Source organism: Ambystoma mexicanum, chromosome 5q (assembly GCF_040938575.1).
Source record: "Ambystoma mexicanum isolate Mex_15411 chromosome 5q, UKY_AmexF1_1, whole genome shotgun sequence".
In the NCBI taxonomy this organism is placed as follows: domain Eukaryota; kingdom Metazoa; phylum Chordata; class Amphibia; order Caudata; family Ambystomatidae; genus Ambystoma; species Ambystoma mexicanum.
In genome coordinates, this window is record NC_090933.1 from 607,982,757 (window position 1) to 608,005,634 (window position 22,878).

The following is a 22,878-nucleotide window of genomic DNA, read 5'->3' on the forward strand; positions in this document are numbered from 1 at the left end:
CTGTAACTCCGCACTGTAATTAGTAACCAGAGCCAAAGGTCAGACCGCATAACTCCATGCTGATTAATCTTTGTGATTAGTCAATCAGGCATGCAATAAGAATCAGTGCACGTTGCATGCATCATTGTTAAAGCCTTTACGTTATCCAAACTCACTGACTGTAAGAGAAACGACTAATTTCAGCAGACCCCAGAACCACAAGTAGGAAGTCATTATTCGCTCCATATGTCAGAAACCCCGACACACGCCCGCCTTTTCCTGTCTTTCACCAAGAGCATGCAACCATTTACGAGAAGAAATCAGAATATCAACAAAACTATTTGAACAGCCCGTGTACACGGGCCAAGATGCGTAAAGAAAGACATTTTCAGAGTGTTGATATATTATGTGGTATATTTTGATGTAAAACATATTGGGCCTCATTACGACCCTGGCGGATTTTTTCCGCCATCGGCGGACTTTTCCGCCATGGCGCAAAGTCCCTTTACGCCATGGCGGATGGCGGCCTTACCGCCCCATTCCGAGGTCGGCGGGGCGGTAAGTCCCCATTGACCCATTTACCCTTCCCCATTCCCATTTCGGCCCCATAGGGCTCAATGGGAGTGGGGAAGGTGTTAATTACGCCACCGTACACTACGGTGGCGTAATTAACACCGAGGTCCCATAGCGCCATGGATTTTTACGCCCGCAAAAAGCGGGCGGAAAAGTGACCATGGCGCTCTGGGAACTCGTAGTTGGCGGTAAGGGGTCGGCGCAGCTAACGCTGGCGCAAACCCCTTACCGCCAGGGTCCTAATGAGGCCCATTGACACATGTTGGACCACTATAAATCCAAAGGCATCAGCTCTCTCTAGCAGCGACAACGGGCAAAGCTACTGCATGGGACAAACATAAAGGACAAACATACATGTGGCCTTTTATTATATTGCTAGATGATGGGCCTCATTCTGAGTCTGGTGGTCTGGCAATATGGGTGCCGGTAGCAAAGTACCGGCACCCTTTCCAAACCGCCAGACTACGAGTATGCCTGAAGGGGCCGTTGCTCCCGGCAGTTCTGACCTGCCAAGAGCTCGGCATCTGCAGGCATTTTTTTGGCAGAAGGACCAGCACCATTCTCAATGGTGCCGGTGCTTCCGTGTCCCCATTCCCCTGGAGTCCAATCACGGGAATGGGGATTTACGCTTTCCGCCGTCTTGTACCGGTGGCACCGAGATATCAGGCGGCGCAAACCCTATTACAAGTTTGGCGGCAACTCGCCGGAGGCCCGATGTTCTTCCAGAAGCCTTTAAAACCGAGTTCTGTGATTTATTTAGTGGAAAGAATAAGTAATAGGAGTACAATATCACTCATCACTGACCCGCGGCCCCATTTAAAGAAAGGGAGAAAAACCGTTAAATAAATGTAAATTCCTGAATCTGAAATTCGAGGACAGAGTTCTTTGAAAGGGCATAGGTCACTTCATGCCTCCCGCGCTCTTATCTGACCTTATAACCTGCCCTGCTGAGCCTCCTCCCCCACCGCCCTGGGCCCCGCCCCACAATCTCTCTAGCCTTCCCCACCGCGTTGTTCTTCTCAATGCCTATTCTCTGGCCAATGAGGTGAGAGCCAAACTAATGAAATAAGTGTACAATGAGCGATTTCAGGTCTTTTAAAATACGTTTAAAAAAACAGCTTCTTGCACAGCTGATATCTTTACCAGGCTAACTGATATTTATGGCGACCATCTTTCAGGACCAAATGCACCTCTTCCTCAGGCGATCAGAGTGCAACTCAAACTGCACCCCCATGCTGGGCTACAAGAGTTTGATTGCAAAATGCATTGTGGTACGAGTAATGATGTGTTAGGGTAACAGAGGAAAGGAGGACTAATGGTCGCTTGTTCTGTCGTGTAAAAGGGAAATACAGGTTTTGCGAAAGCAGGAATTACATTTGGTCCATTGCTCTTTGATGCATATTTTTAAATTGCTTTGCACAGTGTGACGAGGAAGAGGCATATTTGCTTAGGGTAGAGTGTCGCATTCAGCTGCCTGTCACAGAAATGACAGGCACAGGTATTCTATTGCCACGCCCTCCTCATAATAATAGCACATTTTCTATCAGAGAAGTGAACATCGTGCCTGTTCTGTTAACAGAACTTGTTGAGCGCACGTACGCCCTAAGGCAGGGGTGCACAACTGATTTTGACAGAGGGCTGAAAGTACTTTACATGAGGGCTATAGTGGGCCGAAAAGTAAAAGTGGGCGGGACGGTAGGCGGGACATGTCAGGAGGCTTTTTCAACCCCCAATTTGTATTAAACACATGGAAAAAGAATATGTTTTTGAGGGGTAACGATTTTTATTGCATTTCAAACTTACATTTTGTACTATACATTTTCCATTGTTATCATTTATTTCAATTTAGTTATTGTATATCGTCTGTTTAATTAAATGATATATATATTTTATTGACCCTTGATTGGACATTCCGTTATTTTGGACTGCTATAGTTTGCTGTTTGGGTTGCCCAAGAGGAGTATGGCCTCCGTTGAGTCAGGTTTCCTCAAAAAAGCAAAGGATATACATCTCCTAACTGTGCCTGTTTTAGCTTTATTATTGAGTTCACTCTTGGAGTGCAACACTATGCCCCATGGCTCCCACCCCCAACCAAACACTATGCCCCATGGCCCCCTCAGCCCCAACCAAACACTATGCCCCATGGCTCCCACCCCCAGCCAAACACTATGCCCCATGGCTCCCACCCCCAACCAAACACTATGCCCCATGGCCCCCTCACCCCCAACGAAACACTATGCCCCCTGTCCCTCACCCCCAACCAAACACTATGCCCCATGGCCCCCTCACCCACAACCAAACACTATGCCCCATGGCTCCCACTCCCAACCAAACACTATGCCCATGGCCCCCTCACCCCAACTAAACACTATGCCCCATGGCTCCCCTCACCCCAACCAAACACTATACCCCAAACACACTCTCAAGCATGCACCCATACAGACCCAAACCCCCCACCCCCCAACTCAGCACACACACTCTGAAGCATGCACCCATAAAGACCCAAACCCCCCACGCCCCAAATCAGCACACTCTCAAACATGCACCCATACAGACCCGAACCCCCCACCCCCCAACTCAGCACACACACTCTCAAACATGCACCCATACAGACCCAAACCCCCACCCCCCAACTCAGAACACACTCTCAAGTATACACCATGCACCCATACAGACCCGAACCCCTCACCCCCAACTCAGCACACACACTCTCAAGCATGCACCCATACAGACCCAAACCCCCCAACTCAGCACTCAAACTCTGAAGCATGCACCCATACAGACCCAAACCCCCCAGCTCAGCACTCAAACTCTGAAGCATGCACCCATACATGCATCTCAACATACACACCACAAACACTCAAAAACAAACATTCATACACATCCGACACCACCCCATCTCAACATACACAACACAAACACTCAAAAACAAACATTCATACACATCCAACACCCTCCCCACCCCCCATCTCAACATATACAGCACAAACACTCAAAAACAAACATTCATACACATCCTACACCCCCCCACCCCCATCTCAACATACACAGCACAAACACTCAAAAACAAACATTCATACACATCCGACACCCCTCATCTCAACATACACAACACAAACACTCAAAAACAAACATTCATACACATCCGACACCCCCATATCAACATACACAACACAAATACTCAAAAACAAACATTCATACACATCCGACACGCCCCCCACACCCCCATCTCAACATACACAACACAAATATACAGCAGAACAGACCCGACACACAAACACACAGACCACTTACCGAAGACGTGCTGGAAGGCAGGTAAACTGGAACGCTGGCGAGGTAAGTGGAATCGTAGTACGGCTGGCGTGGCAAGCAAGGCTGAAATGCCTTCCGTCATCAAACCTTACTGGCCACGCCAGCCGCAGTGCTGACCCTCCATTGGTGCAGCACACACGCACTACGTGGCTCATAGGAGCGACGTGGTGCGTGTGTGCTGAGCCAATGACGGCCAGTGTTTTGTCCGGCCCGGAAGACAACAAAGACTTTCCTAATGGAGGGCGGCCGATGCTGCTTGCGGGCCGCCCTCCATTAGGAAAGTGTTTGTGCCTCGCGGGCCGGTCAAAACAGCATGGCGGGCCGCAACTGGCCCGCGGGCCGGATGTTGTGCACCCATGCCCTAAGGCATCTTGGCGCTAGTAGTGTGATAGCCAATTTTGTTGATGGGACTGAATTCTAGAATAGTGTTGTTTTTATTAGCCGGTGGAAGACAAGATGATCAGCAGTTCCCCGCTTAAGGGGAAAGGTAATTCCAGGCTTTGGCGGCTGCCACCGAAAAGGCACACCCTCCTGATCCAGCTAGTCTATACTGAGGGACCGCTCCCAGAAGAGCCAGCTGGGAGCGCAGAGAGCGATTAGGCACATAACGCAGAAACTTCACTTGCAAGTATTCCACTCCAAGGCCCTAAAAGGCTTGGTGCACCATACACATGGGGCCTCATTATCACCATGGCGGTAGTCGTGTCGGTAAAAACCGAGCGACTGCCATTGGAGTCATGAATTTACCGGCACCCAGGAATGGCCAATTACTGGGGCATTACAGCCCTGGCGGACCCTGTAATTGCCCATTCCTGGGGGTAAATATGAGTCCCCATTCCCATATGAGTCCCATTGGACTCAATGGGAATGGGGAGGCCGGATGCACCGGCACCATTCGTGAATGGTGCCGGTGCATCCGACATGGTCTGCTTGTGGTTGCCGGTCCGTCTGCCAGGTCAGACCTGGCTGCCGGAAAGGCACCCGCAAGCAGTCCTCATAGTTTGCTGGTCCGGTAACAACGGTACCGGCAAGCTTACCGGTACCATTGTTACCAGACCGGCAAGCTTATAATGAGGCCTGAGGCGCAGGTATTAGCAAGGGAGAAAGGGCAGTTCCGTTTTCCTATTTTTCTAGTGTCTAAGGTTACGGGGTGCTGTCAGAAAAATGGGGTTACTCTTCGGGGGCCTTAGTAAATCCCTGTCCCAATGAATGTTGATTGCAGATTCTTAAAAGAAAGAGTTCACTTTAATTCCAGTGTTCTCCAGTTTCTCAGTGTTTCGAGCATCCCATTTAGAATGGACACACTCACGTGCTATGTAACAACGAGCTGTACTGGTCATTTGGCTGACACGGTGTTCCAACCACTTTCCATTCATTTTCAGACAAAGGAACCCCTTTATGCCCCCTCCCCGACCCTTTCCCACTGCTGAACCCCTTCACCTGCTCTACCCTCCGCACATATCTACTCCCCCGGGATGATACCATCACCACCACGTAACTTGCCACTTTGTAGATAACAGAGAAGTTGGCAAAATGAAAGTACAATCATTAGTGCTTATGAGCTGATAACCAGATTGTCAAAGAGACTGCATTGGTGCATCCAGCGGGCAAATAGGCAGGCAGTGAACTACATGCAGCTTCTTTGCAGGGAACATCACAAAGTCGTTGTAAGACAGGTCCTCCCCAAATAAGGTGTTTTCTTGAAATTGGCATTTTAGCACGCGAAAGTACAATTTTCCCCTCCAAAAGCATGTTCAGTGCTCTCCAAAAACTCTCTTCCCTTTTACAATCCTGCTCAGATCACTGGACAAGGGTCGGACCGCGGCATTGTCATGTTAGACTGTGCCCGTCGGCACATTTGGCAATGGGGTACTTCTCCAAAATCAGTGGCCACCAGAAAAGCATTGATAGGTTGCATTTGATTGGATATGTAATTCCCTTTGCAGTATAACTCAAGTGTAACTACGGGTTCGCACTTGTAACATGGGTCCGTCCCTTTGCAGAGTGCTGTTGAACCGCATGTGAGACAATAGAGTCCTGTCATTTTAATGCACACTCTGGTGTGCATCAAACACATCTATATCTGCCCCAGCTCCATCCAACCCCCACCACTACAGCACCCATGCCCCACAGGCATTCTCAGCTGTGGTTGCCTTCTGGGCATAAGGTGAATACTTCAATTCACTCGAGCCTTTTCAGCCGATACATTTCCCTACTCAAAAACACTTCTGCAAAAATATCTCTTACGATGCAATTAGTTAACAAGCATTGGCAATGCCAACAGTTTCAGCTTTTTCGTAGGCATGGGAAAAGCATTTGCCAGGCACTGCGTAGTGTTATTAACTGGCCATTGATGGTAGCCGCAGCAAAATGGTGTGAGCACATCGGCATACAACAGCAGTGCCTGCCAAATGCTTAATACTTATACACAAGCCAAGTCTGTTGACTTTGCCCATACTTGTTTTTAACAAGACTTTAGTTAAGGACATGCATAGTACTTATAAATTGAGAGGCTGAAGGCAGACCTGCTTGAGGGATTTTTATTACAACAGCAGCACCTTTACTGCTCCAGTTTAAGTCATTAACTTTTAGAAGACTGCTTTTAAGAAAATACTGTCCGGCACTTTGAGCTCAACGTTTGGCTTGATAAACCTAGCTCAAAGAGATCCTAAGAGGATGTGTTTTGGGCGGGATGGGACAGGAAGTGGGTGGGAATGGCCATAGGAATTGCCATGGGCAGTCAATTGGTGGGGAAATAATCAAACAACAACTACAAGCTTTGTGTCCCCCCTCATATGCCATTTTTCGATAGCTGTTCTCTAATGCAATCGTTTTGGCTTATAGGTGGTGCTAAAGAGGGCACCTAATAGCTAAAACTAAAAAGGGCATATAAAACAGCACCAGGCACCACTGTGTTAATTAGAGAAGAGACCTGTCCTGAGGTAAAATGATGGAGCTGCCAGTGGCACCAGCAGTGCAGGGAGCTGTGTACAAATAGAAAACAAGGTATGCTGTGTGCACTATGAATGATGTTATGGTCCTTTTTCTGGAAATGTAATTAAATCTGCCATTGTCTATACTCTTTTTATATTTGGATCCAATCATTGCATATATTTTGACACTCTTTGTGGCTAATTGGTGCCAAGAGATCTTAGTTTAATCCATATTTATCTGTTTTAAGTCTGAAAATCCAACATTGTTCTCGACACTGCAATAGCCCTTCTCGACACAGCAATAGCCCATTCATGTCTCCCCCTTGTTTAAAAAAATATATTTTCTAAATATGTGTTTCTCCGACTACCTGACTTATGTTCAATGATTCTAATTCCTCCTCTAGATTTAGAACACTTTCTGCTTTCTGTGGGGTAGTGGCCTGATGTATCCTGTTGTTCCACCTAAAGATTAACTTTAAAGTATGAGGCTGTCTTTGTAGAATCATTTCTTTTGCATGAAGGCTTTCTTTGTTCATGTGTTCCCATGGACAACCTTTGATGAATCGAGATATGGAGCCCGCGGAATAGTTTATTTAGTGTATTTATTGATCCTATAAAGGTGCACAGGATATCTATGGGATGATTTCGTAAGGGGTAATTTTCTAAGGCCAGCAGATTGGTGAAAGTGGCAGATTTCCAGTCTGCAGGATTGTCGTTCATATGACAGGTGGATTTGTAAAGGGAAATTGACTTAACAGTATTACAGCTTTTACAGTCCGCCTGCCAAATCCGCCAGTTTTACTGCCACGATGAGACTTTCATCCCGGCAATAAACCAATGCATACCAATGAAATCTGCCTGTTTTTTCACTTGGTAAAAGCAGGTGGGTTCCTTTGTTAATGCCTCCTACAATCGATAATTGCAGTAGGCATTTACACTTTTTCTGTAATTGAGGGGGAAAAAGAATGTGTAAAAGCCTGTTTCCACCTGGTTTCAGAAATCGTGACTATTGTACAGAGGGAATCCTTTTGCACTAAAGTGCAAACATAGCCAGCCACCTCCACGCAATATCCACCTGCAGTAACATGAATCCAATTGTGTACCAAATGTGGCAGCCATCCGTGGATTATTTCATGCAATTGTTGGTGGCCCTGGTTAGCCTAGGACACAATGCCAATATCTCCGGTTTGTAATTCTGTATGGTATCTCCTACCGTACTGCATGGCGGTCCTCTCATGCAGAGATGTTTCCAATGTGAGTTCTTTTTAGGTCTTATTTAGCTGGAGCGCAGTTGGTTCTAGTTTTTGGAGTACTTTCAATCTCATGGTTTTGCTGTTCTTCTCGAATAGCTTATTTGGATACCAAGTATCTATAGCAAAGATCCAGATGCAATAGTACAAGACAGTGCTCTTGATCAAGATAATAACATCATTACATTATATATGACATCAAGCAAAGTCAATCATCATTAACTTTATAATGCATATGAAATCCCACTATTCAGGATATATGTTAATCACATTACAGCTAGTAGACAGAAACTTACAATTACAAACTAGCCATATCAGTTAGAGTTGTCATCCCTATTGCCATGGTTCTTCTGATAAATTGCATTGTGGCAGTCTTTAGAGAGCAAAAGAATACTACTTGAAATGTAGTCTCTGGCACAGTGAGGCAGAGCAGGACGTGAGACTCCTGCGCATCACCCCCTGCCATTAGCGGTAACGTGGTGTTTAGCTCATAACCAGCCTCCTATCTTTAATGTAGGGACTCCAAGTTAAATGTGGCTGTGGAGCAGAGGCACAAGAGATTGCACTGATTGCTTTATGTGTGGTGCTCCTTAACTCTGCTTCATCTCTCTGAGACTTATAACTGGTCAAAAAATCCATTAGTATTTTCTGAATCTTTGATTTAGTTACCGTGAGAGGGGTCCCAATCGTATCTACTCCTTGCACACTGGTTTGTTCTCTCAATACAAGCATTAGCAAGGGAATCCGGGAATATTTCATACTCTTCAGTAAGTCATTCACTGTAACATTCCATACACTTGTCTTCACATTCGGAAGAGTTCTTTAAAAAAAGGACACAGTGCGTCGTTTTATGTGGTCAATCAAATAATCTAAACCAACTCTGACTGAGACAGATGGGTTGGAGCAGATAGGGAAGGTCTTAGTTGCCTCTTACAAAATCTATTCTTTTTCTTTTGCAACCCTTCAGACTGCCAGAAACCATCACACTTCCTTACCTTGTGGATATACTGCTACTTATTGACCATAGTATTGTAAGCATGTGAGGTCGTGACATGTTTGCCAAATGCTGATATGCCTTCCATTACCTGTTGCATTTTATTTGCCTGCCTTTACACGTGGGCATTGTTATTAAGTTTTGTGGAAAAATGGACACTGAGGAGGTAAAACATGGTCAACTTCTCTATTGACACTCCTCCTGAATGGAAAGTTCGGGTAGTCTTTGGGCCCTCTATCCAGAAAAGGAGGGTGGATGATTTAGCTGCATGAATATTCAAACCCAAGTGCTTCAAATTACTGATGTAGTTATCTGCTAGTGTTTGGAGGGGTTGGAGACGGTGTATGAGAGAGTATGCATCTTTAATTCTGCCAAATGTAATCTGCAGAAACACTGCAGAGTTCTCCATTAGAGGGTCTTGGTAAAAAGAATAAAGTGAGGGGCAAAGACACTGCCTTGCTGTTCTGCCCTTTGTGTAGGCATTGGGCCCCTCCCTGCTGTAGTGAACCACTGCTTTAATGATCTCAGGAGCCACCACAAATATGTGCAGTAGTTCAATGGTAACCCCCATCTCGCTCTGAGTGGCCCACAATTTCCTACGGTCCACAGAATCAAAAGCCGTGGCCAGGTCCATAAAAGGAGGACACATGAAGATTTTCTTCCTTGAGGACTAGGGACCTAGAAGTGATCAAATAAAGATTCACGGCCTGGTCTGAAGTGTGCAAGCCAGCTCTAAAACCAAATTCTGATAGTACTAAGATGTTCTTGTCATTTCTGGAGCAGCTCCAGCACTTTCCCCCCAAAGATTTTGAAGGAATTATCCAATAACGATATTGGTCTATAGCTGCTTGAGCTAACTTTGTCTTCCTTCTTATGAACTGGACAGATGACTGCCAAGCTCCAGCTCTCTGGATACTTTCTTTGAACCACCATGATAGTAAAAACATCCAGATCCCACCACTCTCTCACTGTGGACTCTGAATAGGGCCAATATGCCTATTTTTACACCAATATGCTTCTTTGGGGCCTAAATGCCCTGGCCTTTGGCAAGGGCTAGTGGCCACATCCTTTGGCCATGGCCACCGACCATGTTGCACCTATAATTGTCTTTGGGGCTGTGGAGGATCCTGTGGATCCCCCGCTAAATCCCTGCCTAAAGTCTCCTCCCAAGTAGCCAGGAGAGGGCAGACGCTTCCTGATCCCAATTCTGGGGCTGGTGTACTGTGGGAGGATCACCTGCGTGTAGACAAAGTCCAGCGTGGTGGGGAGACTTTGCAGGATGAGACACAGTATTTCTCCTTGGAGAGGGATACTCTTACCACTGGGTGGAAGGAGGAATTGATTTATTGTCATTTTGATACATCTCAACCTCCGACTAAGGATGGAAGTTTGAGCACCAAGGGTGTAATCCAACTAGGTGTTGTTTCCAAAGAACAGGTCTTTTTTTACCCCTAACATCATATGTCCTCCCTAATGCAAAAAGTATACCAAAAGGAATGATGGACATGTGGCCTTTCCTGTCCAATCTGTCTCTAAAAAAGTCATACCCTACAATCGGTCCTTTGACAACATCAAGGGAAGTAAAATTCTTGTTAAAAATAATAAAGAAGCAGGAAAATCGAACTTCCCTAAAATGGACTTCATGTTCCAGAATCCCTCAGGGACTGTGACAAAGAAGAGGGCTGAAGAGGTATGTAGAGGTAAAGGACAGGCAGGCAGGCCTAACAGTCTTTGGCAGGGTCAGGCAGTTAACACTAAGGTCCTGCACCTGAAGCCAATTGCCCCAACTGAGAGGCATAAAAAGCTGTAGCAGGAAAGAGCAGTAGAACGAAGCTTGAGCCGGAGCTTGAAGGTCGGCAGCATTAGCAGAAGGGACGCCGGGACGAGAGAAGAGCAGATTTCACCTGCAGACTCTGAGTTGGTCCTGTGCTCACAAACCCTGTTTGGCTAGGGCTGCATTGGAAGAGACTGGGAGAAACTAGCAGTCTTTCCAGCTGCGCCTAATTGCTGTGAAAGCAGAGCTGAATCCGTGCATCCTACCTGAGACCCGTGTTCAGAGGCAAGCTGAGGTTAGCTGGAGAAAAGAAGAATCTCTGTTGTTGAGGCCGGATACGAGACACCCGTACTGCAGAGGGGTGTGGGTCCCAAGAGTGCTTGTATCAGTAGTAGCAGAAGAATGAAAATCGGCAAGTGGAAGTAGCTCACAACCGTTGTGACTTTGGAGCCGGAGAGTGAAGAAACTCCTTGCCGGTTTAGCCAATTGAATTAACACTTGCGTGTGTGTAGAAGGAAGTAAAACTGTTTGAAGTTGTGGGGAATTCATCAGAACAAAGGGAATTGTATCACATGCTTATTCGTACAAGTAAAGGTGCTGGCGTAAAAAGGAAAACCTTTCTTTTCCCATTGTTACCTTTAAATGAACACGGAAGGGGTCGCATGTCTTCTATTAAGAGGCAAACGTTGCCGGTAATCATTCAATAAGTAGTAGTTGGTTTTCCTGAAGTGTTGCAATACTGTTTAACATCAAAGAAATTTTGCTTGTAAGAAACTGTGTTTCCCGATACCCGTGGAAGCAGAACTTTGCACAAAAGCGAACGCAAGCCTTTAAGTGGAAGTTTGTCATGAAGGGGAGATCGCTTGTGCCTACAAAAAATTCTAAAGTGCAATTTGACTCTTGTAACAACCATTTAGTAATTGTAGAAGTTGTTGAAGCCACGAAAAGAACAAGCAATACCCAAGCTAGTAGACAGATCCTTTCTAAGCTGAAACTAGCCCAATTAAGATCTAAACACAGTTGTTTAAAAGTTGTTAATGCTGTCCTCTGATACAAAGGTGACAAGGTTATCCAAGGCTGGAAGAGTGGCAATACTGCTTTGGGGTAACTACTGAAAACAAGATGGTGTACATAAAGCTGGGGAAGGGAGCAGGGTGCTTGTTAAAATAACTGATCTGTGAAGCTGAGACTGTTGAATCTGAGCGAGAGAGCAGTCTAGAAGCTGAGACAGATTATTACCCTGAAACCAGATTGTCTCGTAGCTGTAAGACAGACCAAAGAGGCAAAGAGGCTTCCCTTTCTCATGGCATAGGAAAGAGAAGTGCATTGCCTACCGGAAGAAGTTGAAGAGTCTTGTCTAAGTTGTCTGATAAACGTTCAAAGTATCATGTCGCAGCAGAAGCAGTAGAACTGTGGGTGTCTATAATTTTGACAGAACTCAGTAGTCGTAGACTGTGAGGCAAAGAAGCATGCTTTCACAGTATCATTCGCAGAAGGGAATTGCCAAGGAGAAAGCAATCCCCTTAGAAGAAGCATCCTGCAAAGCTATATTAAAGATGCTGCATAAGTCACAAAAGAATTGTAGTTGAAGTAGAAGTTGTTTTGAACTTTATCCATTCTATCCTGGAAGGAGGTTATCCAGGATTACCATTGGTGCTGTTTTCTTTGTGGCACTTGGAAAAGCAATCTTTTCAACAAACGAAGAAGGAACTGTTACAGTATACAGTTCGGCCAGTGGTGCTGAAAAATATACACTGGCCACGGCAGGAGGCTGTGGCCACTGGCCATGGCCTTCGCCCCAAAGTAACAATAGTATAACAAAACGCTTGAAATTCAAGGAAAACACTTTAGCTGAAGTGCTTTTAAGGTGAGTAAACTTAATGCAACAAAACCCTTGAAATTCAGTGAATTGTGAAACTCAAGACTGGCAGTGTATGGTGTTGGCCCAAGTTATGGTTGCATAACTTACCATAACTGGTGTATGTCTTTAGTTTTTGAATTTTACCTTGCAACCATAATGTCCCTTTAACAAACTTATTTTCAATGAATTGCATAGATTTTTATTAGTGCAACTTAAACATACCATTCCTTTATCAAGGTTTTTTCACTCCACTTATGCTTTTCGTAATTATTAATCTCGTACGAAATAATATTCTGTGTGCATGTGGAGAATTTATGGGGAATGTGCGTTTTTATGGCTGGTACATGTAATAAGCAAGTGAACTGTTTGATGGGAGTTGCAGTACCAATACTCCCCAACAAGCTAAGGCAAGAGAAGTGGTTCAATTGCAAGTCAAGTGTACTGCTTGATGTGTGTTGTAGTCCTACTACTCCCCAAGAGTAAGCTACATGAAGTGGTGCATTGATCAGACTCGTGCTCCAGATAACATTTTGCAGTGGGAGTATTTTACTGCCTAATTTTGAACGTTGGGAATGAAATGATTTTTTTAGGGAGTGAAAATGTCAGTGCCATTCCCAATGGGAGTATTTAATAAGCAAGTAAAATATGTTTTAACTGTAAAGCAGTTATATTTCCATAATAAACACTCTGTTGCTCCTAATTTTGTATATACACTAAAAGGTAAAATGTTACCACTTGGATTATGCTGTAATAATAGTAGTTTCCTCCTCTGGCACTATGTGTACTTCTGGTCCAAACATATCTACTGAGCTGTGTGGATGAAAACCGGGAGACAAGCTCCTATGTGCCTATTTCCTATTTTTGTTGGCAATATTTGTGCTGCCTATTTTTTCTTTTTGGGGAGTATTTTATATTTTATTGGGAGTAACAGTGTCTGATATATCCCTTATCTTTAGGGCTTAGAGTAATGATTGAGAGGAGTTGTAGTTGATGCTTCACAATGTGTAAGCCAAGTGAAGTGGTGCGTTGACCAGACAATAGCTCTCCTTAATGGTATTTGTAACCTGAGTACACTGACAAAACATGTGTACTGCTTGTTGGGTGTTGTAGCACTAATACTACAAGGCATAAAATAAGCAGTGTCGCATAGCAATTTGCTATGCAATTCTGAGGGTTTGCTAATCAAATGGACACTTGTGTAGCAAAGTTAGCTATTTAAGTTGCCCTCTTCAATGAACACACAGCTCGCCCTGCATTCCTCTCTTGACCATGGTGCTTTCTTCACCCTCTTTTCTCTGTTCACTTCAAGTGCTAATGGAGAGAAAGTGCAGCATTAATCATCTCCTCCACTAAGTGCCAAAGGCATGTGTGGGAGTGCTAGGCAAGAATTTATTTTTGAAATAATTGTATACCAGAAGTAATCAGGATGATACTCTTATTAAACTTTCTATATCCTGTCTGGCAAAGACCAGTATGTGCCAACTTTATATTTATATTAAAAGAGTCATGCAATTCCATTCCTTAAATGTAAGCTGTTACAGAATGCATAATTACAGTATTGATACCGTAACACACTGCTTCATCTCCATGCATTACAGTAAGGTTTAGGTTAGTATATCTAAATTTCATAGGATCGACTGTATTTCATTTTGTTGGGAAAGATGCATCATATTGACAGACATGTGAACACTTTTGAAAATGCACATGATCAAATTCTTTTGATGGCAAACCTAGTTCTGTAACCTGCAAGTTGCATACATCTTACAACTTGTGCTCAACCCATGAGCAAACCCTTAGTCCTTGAAATTCTATATTGTCGCTCTGTTGCTTTATACCAGGTGCCCTGAAAGTGAGATGACCACAAACTACAATATTCCTCCTAGTTTGTCCAGTGTTCTGCCTGCTACGCAATCCACTCTACTTAGTCTCTTTCTTACCTCTTACACAATGAATACACAAAGCGAAGAAGATTCTTACGCAAAGTAGTGATCAATAGTTGCATCCAGTCTGTGCATCTACAGATCTAGTGCAATACTAAACACTGTAGTTGGCCTCCAGCGTACGCTTTGCTTTATGATTGTGTTATAAATTACCACCTGCAGGAGATAGCTGGTCAAACTGTTTATAGAGCCTTTTTTATCATATCTATTTATTTGTGTCCATTCATGCAACTAACCTTTTACATTTTACAGACACTCATCTATGGCTTGCAAAGTCTTTTCACCCACTTTCATAGTCAAGTACATTTTATAAAGGGCGAGTAGCAATTGCAAGAGATGTTTGAAAGTTTTATTTAGCACTTACTTAGCGGAAAAATGTCAAATAAACGTTTCACCATGCATGACAAGTTGGTTTGTAGGGACATGCACCATTTTAAAGAAATCATATTTTTAATTTGTTGTCCTCTATTGCTGTGGATCGAGTGCATTTCTCTTAGGTTGAATAGGTAAACTAAGTTATCCCACCTAGTGGCAGGTCTAGTGGAAGTTTAAACAATTTGCAATGACTGACTCCTCTCACTAATGTCTTATTTCAGCGGTACGCAAAACTGCTGTATTGTTGCTCATTTCATGTCGGTACGACGTTGCAAAACTGATGTATTGTTGCTAATTTTATGTTGGTACAACGTCCAGTCATCAACAGTTTTTCCAAATCATTTTTGCCGAAAAGAAATCAAATTTCCCTTGGCAGGGGTCAGGGGGAGGGTATATAAAGGGTTGGGAACAGTAAAAAATAGATGGGTTGACCCCCAAATCAAACATTTTCTCAGAAAAACACCAGTTGAAAAAACGGCCGATGATATGAGATAGAACCTTCATGTCTTGGGTACAAATAACTTCTGGGACATTAACAATATTAGTACAGAATTGCTAATCAAATGAGCCAGTTTGCTAATAAAAAATAATTTAATGATCAAACTCTGCTAATCAATTTTTTTAAACTAATTTATGCCTTATACTATACTTTCCAAAAGCTCAGCAAGCTAAAGTGGTGCACTGACCAGTTTAACACACTGCGTGATCAAAGTTGTAGTCCTGATACTCCCTAATATGTAAGCCAATTGCAGTTGTGTACTGACCAAACAAGTGCACTGCTTGATGGGGATTGTAGTATTGATACGAGCCAACGAAATGAAGTTGCGTGCTGACTGGACTGTGCATGTCTGTCTCTCTCTAACTCTCTCTCCCTCTCCCTCCCTGTCTCCCTCTCGCAGTCTCTCTCCCATCTTTATTTCCCTCTCTCTTTCTCCCTTCCCTCACTTCATATCCTTAATGGATACATCTACACATTTTTACACCATGTGCAACTATGATCTGGAAATTGTCATCTTCGAGGAGGGTTAGCCTGGAGACTCCACTCATTTCCATAAGTGAAGTGTTAAGAGTTATGCAAGGCATGAACGTTTGGTTCAGTAAACGAGCTTCCTGAAATTTGAAAAACACAGATGCTTATTTAACCCTGCTTATTATGTTGGCTGGCAAGCTTGGTAAGCCTGCTGTGATGTTTGCCTGGCAGGGCAATGTTGGTCTTGCAACGAACAGTGTTGTCTGTTGTTCATTGGGCAATCTGATAAGGCCCAGAATCCTTTATAGTTTTGCTGAGATGTTTACTCCTGTATCTCCCACATGTGTCAAATCCCTCTGCCACAGCACACTTGATGTTGAAGCAGCATCAAATATTTGGTTTAAGGAAGGTGCTGAAACCTTGCGTTGGTCAGAGAGACGAAGAGCTTCCAAAATCAAAGGTGGAATGGCACCCCATGAAGCTGGATACACCATCCCTTGAACCAAAGTGGTTCCAACGGGTGCAGGAAAGTGAAGATAAGCACACTGAAAGTAAATAAAGTATTATTATTATTAGGATTTTTTTATTCTGCGCCATCTCACCACCATAGTAGTCGCAAGTAAAGCACACAAACCGTGTCCGAGTTAAGGTGCATTAACTCCCGCCCAGGGGCATTTTAGGGGCTGTCTTTCCAGGGATAAGGAAGGCTGCCAGGGGTTATCATATAGACAAGATGTGAACTTTCCTGACGGGGGAATGTCTTGGAGCCAGGAAGCAGCTGCCTCGCCCATAAACAGCAATTTGCAAACTAAAATGGGAGGAGTTTGGGGCGCTCCCGTTCTGTAGTAAGGCTACGTTGACACTTTTAAGGCTGTCTTTTCTCACTCGAGGTCTTTGGTGATTTTGTACACTACAGTTCGGACCTTTAAAAAGTAATCTTATAGAGTGCCATGCCCTATTTGTGCTATGGTGAGTTAGTGTTACTCTTATATGAATTTTGAACTACTCTGAATTACACTTTAATGTGTTATTTCTCATCAGTATAATTTCTTGATACTGAGTGACCAGATTTTGGACCTTTAACATGTCCTCTTATAAAGTGTTCCAGTATTTATGTTATGATAATAACAGAGGTGTAGTCCTGGAACTCCCCAACCTATAAACCAAGAGAAGTAGTGCACTGATCGGCTGAGGGCACTAACTGATGGGAGCTGTAATCCTGATATTGCAGCATATAGGCAAGGGACTCCCTAAATGCTTTATCTGATGAGAGATTTGGTTCTGACATTCCACAACCAGTGAGAGATATCAAGACTTTAAGGATAACAGAGAATACAACACGTAGAGCACTGACCTAACGGACTAAAGAGAGAGCCTGGATGACTGTGTGATGCATCGCTGAGAAAGAACACTATCTGGTGGGAACTTGGATTCTGATAGTGCCCTATGAATTTAAGATCTACGGAATAGTCAAAAAAGCCTAGAATGCAGTGTGGGATGATTGATCAAATAACTGTTTTTCCCAAGGAAAGTTGTAGCTCTAAGGCTCCCAACACAGAGCTCAATGTCCAGGGGAAGCTGAGAGAAGTGTATGAGACAATCTGGTTTCAAGACAAGCCAAGGGAGTTATAACCATAAGACTATGTGAAATATCACATAAGTCTCCTTACATCAGATGTTATTTGAAAAGGGCCATTTGTCACAACACATTTTTTAAATGTCAGTTTTCTTCATCTACTGCATGCCCAAGATCCTCACATCATTTCACCCAGCGTTCTTCCAAGTCTTTGTTTTTTGCTTGCATGCCTTTCAGTGCAGCTTCAAGCTCTTTGATGGTGATGGAGGCATCATTGGATGCCTCAGAAAACCTCCTGAGATGTTCTTACTTATGTGTGATCTGATTGGGCAGGTCACTTTAAGAAATATACTTCACATGCTCCCAACCAACCAAATACCCGTCCCTATGTGCTGACCTGATGTCTTTGCCACTGCTACAACCAAACCCACAGTGACCCCCTGACTCTGCTGTATGCGTTCCTCCACGTTGTTTTATAGACCCACTCAATTGAGCCAGAGGTATCACCACTACTGACTGCAAAGTGCTTCACAGGCACTGCTGCTTTCAGGTGGAGAGACTACCTCCCATCCCCCTGTCTACCTTATTTCCTAACTGTCCTCCCAGGGATCTAATTTCTGTCACTGCATAATCTTTTGTGAAATCTCAAAACATGTTGTTGTCTTTAGTGAATCCGTTCTTAGGTCGTTTTTCCATGAAGCCACCACCATTCTACCCTCTTTTCTGTACCCTCTCTCCCTTTATTTTATTTATTTTATTGTTCATTTATAACACGCCTAATACCAGCGAGTGGTTTCTAAGTACGGGATCGGATTTCGAACCTGTGTCGCGCTGCTTCCAAGACAAACGCATTGCTTCTGAGCTATCCTTCCTCCCCTTTATGCTCTCTAATTTGATGACTGCTGCACACCAGAAGAACATGTAGGTTTCCACTTACTCCTTCCACTCCCCTTGCTTGGTACCTCCCTTACTGATTTATTATGTATTTTTATTTTATTTGTTATTTATATAGCGCCTTTATACAAATCGCTGTACAAACATTACAGATTATAAGAAATAATGAAGTATGACAGTTTGAGCATGAAATGTAATAGAACTCATGGCGTTATCAAAAAGACATAGGAAAAGCGTGATGAGGAAAAGCAGACTATTGAAGATGAGTTTTAAGAGGTTTCTTAAATAGAGCAAGGTTAGAACAAGCACGCATGTCCAGAGGAAGAGCATTCCATAGATTAGGAGCAAGTGATTGAAAAGAACGGAAGCAAGAAAAGCCTCAAGGGGACTGAGGAACCGAAAGAAGGAATTGAGAAGAAGAACAAAGAACTGTAGGAGATGATATAAGGAGACTCAAGAGACCAAATAGTCTGGTGCCAATACATGAACAAATTTAAACACTAAACAAAGAAAACAAAGAAAATGAAACTACTATCTAGACCGAATAGGAAGTCCGTGAAGTTGAATCAAAAAGGGGGGTTATTTTAGAAGAGTGTAATCTGCCTACTGAATGAAGAATAGAATATAATGGAAGAAGTACATAGGCTGGAAGGCCAGTATATAAGGAACAACAATAGTTAAAACAAGGCAGAACACAGGTTTGTAATGATAATTTAGTGGAAGAAAAAGTTAAGAGATGACAAATTCTTTTAATGTTTAAGAGGTAGAACTGACAGAATTGAGTTATTGCGGAAATTTGTTTTTGAAGAGAGAAGGCAGAGTCAAAGATGAAACCCAAATTACGAGCCTGAGGGACTATCGGAAGATTAAGAGGAGGAAAACAAATAAAGGATGGTGAGTAAACAGAGGAGGAAGCTTGGAAAAATAAAATCTGTCTTCTTAGGGTTTAGGCGTAGAAATCGCTTGGACATCCAGGTTTTCACCAGCAGAAAGACGTTGATGGATATAGTCATTGAAAGCAGGGGAAGAAAGGAAGATTGGAGTGTCATTGGTGTAAAAGTATGCCTGAAAACAGTGCCAAGAAATCAAAGCTCCAGGGGTGAACTGTAAGCAGTGAAAAGATGGGGATCAAGAATTGAGCCTTGAGGAACACTGAAAGAAATAGGAAAAGAACGAGATGACAATTATTTCCAGGACACCACAAAGGAATGATAAGACAGATAAGAGGACGATTGAGGAGCCATTTATGAAATGCCAAGTGATGACACGGGGGAAAGCAACATGGAATGATCTACAGTATCGAAAGTGGCACTGGACTTTAGCAGAATTAGAATAGAAGAAAGTTTTAGATGTTGTCCATGAAAAATAGAATTCGAAACAGAGAAGAGAGCCGTTTCTGTTGAGTGGTCCAGGCGGAATCCAGATTGATTGCTGCCCCTCACCTGACTCCTCCTGCACAGTGATACACCCTACTTTTCAAGTGGTTCTGCTCCCACACCACTGCAGAGTGTTCTGGCGTCATCAGAACCCTCCCTTGTTGACGTGCTGAACTCACCTATGCCCTTCATCTCTTTTCATTCACACCTGTCCGTCAAGTTGATTCATCATCTCTCCTTTTACACTGGTGTGTTTGATGACAATATGTTCTACAAAGGTACAGGTTCTATGCTTGGCTTTGTTGGTGCAAACACAAAGCATAGTCCCCTTAAATGAGCAATTAGTGACATTACTCAATAGATTGACACTGGATGTGTGATGTTATTGTGAAAGCAGGGATCAAAATTGTTGGGAGCTACTTGGCTCCTGCTTGTATCCTATATGTGCCTGGTTAGCGTCACACGAGCAGCTTCCTTTGACTCCCAAAGCTACCTGGGTCGATTTAAACATCCCTATGTAACATTAGCTATGTGCATAAAGCAACGTTAGAACATAACTACCAGACAGTTAATTGGATAATGGTCATATAAGCAAAAGTTATATCTTTCATTTCACATTGAATTGGATTTGTGGCAGACTATGTACTTACTCCTCCTTCCTCAGGTATAGCTCCTGCTTACTAGGTGATGCCTGATACACAAGGAGCTACCTTTAGCTCCTGCTCATCAAATGCTTATTTGGATCTTTCCCTGTGCGTGCATAGCAGTGGCATCGGCATGGCTTTAACCTATCACACCTCTCCTCTTCTAGTTGCACCCAGAGCTGGGGCTAGGGATACGATGCCAGACCTACTCTTACAAAGCTCCCAATAGGCAGCAGGCACTGCATGCGGTGGGCACTTGTAACCTCAAATGAGCCATAGAAAAGTCTGACTTAACCCACTTGTACATGACTGGGAGACCCTTATTGGAAACTGTACGTTTTTCATTTAATGTAGATCCGTTAAAATGCTGCAAGAGTCTTGAAGGTGCTTTGCCTGTTGTCTAGAAACGTATACTTCTTATGGGATCCCACGCTCGCAGCGGCTGGTGCAGACATAAAGGAGTCTAATAAATCCTAACATATTTGTTTCTCGAAATTGCAAAGTACGGATGCGTGACGTTCAGCTGGACGCTGCTTCTATTCTTGCCTTTTAATGTCACCATTATGGTTCAAAGCCAGGTCTTTGGAACAGGACAAGGTGAGCAGGACCTTGAGGAGCAAATTAAATTTCCATAATTGGAAGACAAATCCACTGAAGCTTGTAAAGTCTGCTTGCAAAGATTTATGTCTGAAAATCCCATTGTGTCTCTTTTACGTGACATGCTGTTGGTAAATAAGTCTCAATGCATATGCAAATTAGGTCTGCACGTCTTTGACCGTACACGGCCTGGACAGCTCTCTAAAAGATCATTTTCCTGAAAGTTTTGTTATTTTGTTGTGTTGTTTATGTGTCACAATGCCATCTCCCACTAATTTTACCAAAAAGTTGATGGGGGTTCGGGGGCAATTTGACACTGCATGGAACAGCGCTGACTGGAGGCAGCTTCTGATGCGCTATTACGTCTAAAGTGACCAGCTAAACCATTTTGTAAAGTTGGCCACCCAGTGCAGATGCATTTATCACATTCTTTTTCAAGTAACATGCCTTCCTTTTATTCTCATAGGCATTAATTCATGTGAAGAAAGAAAACGGGCACTGCAAGGATTTGTTGCTGAGAAGGCGGGCATGCCTGGGCATGAGGTTCTAGACTTGCTGCTCGACGTGGTTAAAGAGTTCAGCCCTTTGATGCCATCAACACAGGTCAGCAGTACAGGAGAGGACAACTTGGGCCAACCTTGCAAGAAAATAAAGACTTACGATGTTCATTTCCAATATGGCGGCGTCAGATACTCCCCAGAGCCCATGGCCTCAGCACACCTTCACAAGACAATGAGCCGGCCACCTGTGCCGGTGAAGTCTGAGCAGGCCGGTGTCTCGAGGCTGCATTCCTCAATAGATGAGGACACCTTGCAATTCCCACTGGGGGATTTTGAGTCCGTAGAAGATACAGAAGATGAAGAAAATGATGAGGATAAGAGTGACAAAAATAACCCCTTTGCAGTTTTGGAAAAATTGATTAAAGAAAATCAGAAGTTAAAGAAAGAAAATGCACGTTTAAAACAGATGCTTTCGGCAGCGCACAATGCAGGTACGTTTGTGATACTTTTTAGTGCGGTTTGAATGGATAACACATTTCCCCCAGAAGTGCTTGTATATACTGGCTCCGGATTTAGTTTAGTTTCAGAAGAGGTTAATATAGAAGAACCATTGTTCAGTAAAATCCAGATCAGCTCTTGCGTTTGTAGCACAAGTAGGGTATGAGTTACCTCCTTCCTCATCATTAGTCATTTTTCTTGACTCATGCAGTCAAACAGTGTGCAGTACTTTCTTATCCCCTTTCTCATTGTAGTCGTTACAAGTCTGAGTACATCTCACAAGACCGGCACCCCTGAATACTTAACTAAAATAATAAATATGACTACCACAAACCCACCCCCAGTTCTCTACCCCACAAGAAGTGACAATAAGATCATCTCTCGCTACCGACAATATCTCCCTGTCGTTTAGAGTCACCATGCTTCTTGGCAGGATCACACCTCGTCAATTCTATTTGTTTCGCTATGAATATGGTTGAGTGGAGTGTTCTGCTGGACACATACATTCATGGCAGATGTATACCCTCTGGGCAACTGCAGAGCATCATTCCAAGTTGAGCATGGCCACATGCTTTATCAATGATTTCTTGGGAGTTGTAGGGCTACGCTCCGGAAAGTTTGTAGTGGTACACATTCATTGGTATACAGGGTGTGAGGGCTTTGCCCAACTTGTTCTAGAACTGGGTAGAGCAATATCACAGCCATAATGGTAACACAGGTAAAAAGTGATTTGTGTACCACCTTCACCTTTGCTTTGGTAATATGGGCCGAGGGCAGGATATGCTTTTCATACAATTGAGTCGACAGGAGAAGCCTTAAACAACAAGAGTAA

The 22,878-nt window shown here is 43.6% G+C and overlaps 1 protein-coding gene across 1 annotated transcript in view; it reads left to right on the forward strand.

Moving 5' to 3' along the window:
* Positions 1-22,878, forward strand: part of LOC138497543 (uncharacterized) — a 522,626-nt gene that overhangs the window by 279,735 nt on the left and 220,013 nt on the right. Inside the window, exon 2 of the mRNA XM_069621077.1 lies at positions 21,515-22,039. Coding sequence (XP_069477178.1) covers positions 21,515-22,039 — 525 coding nt within the window. The remainder of the gene's footprint in view (positions 1-21,514; positions 22,040-22,878) is intronic.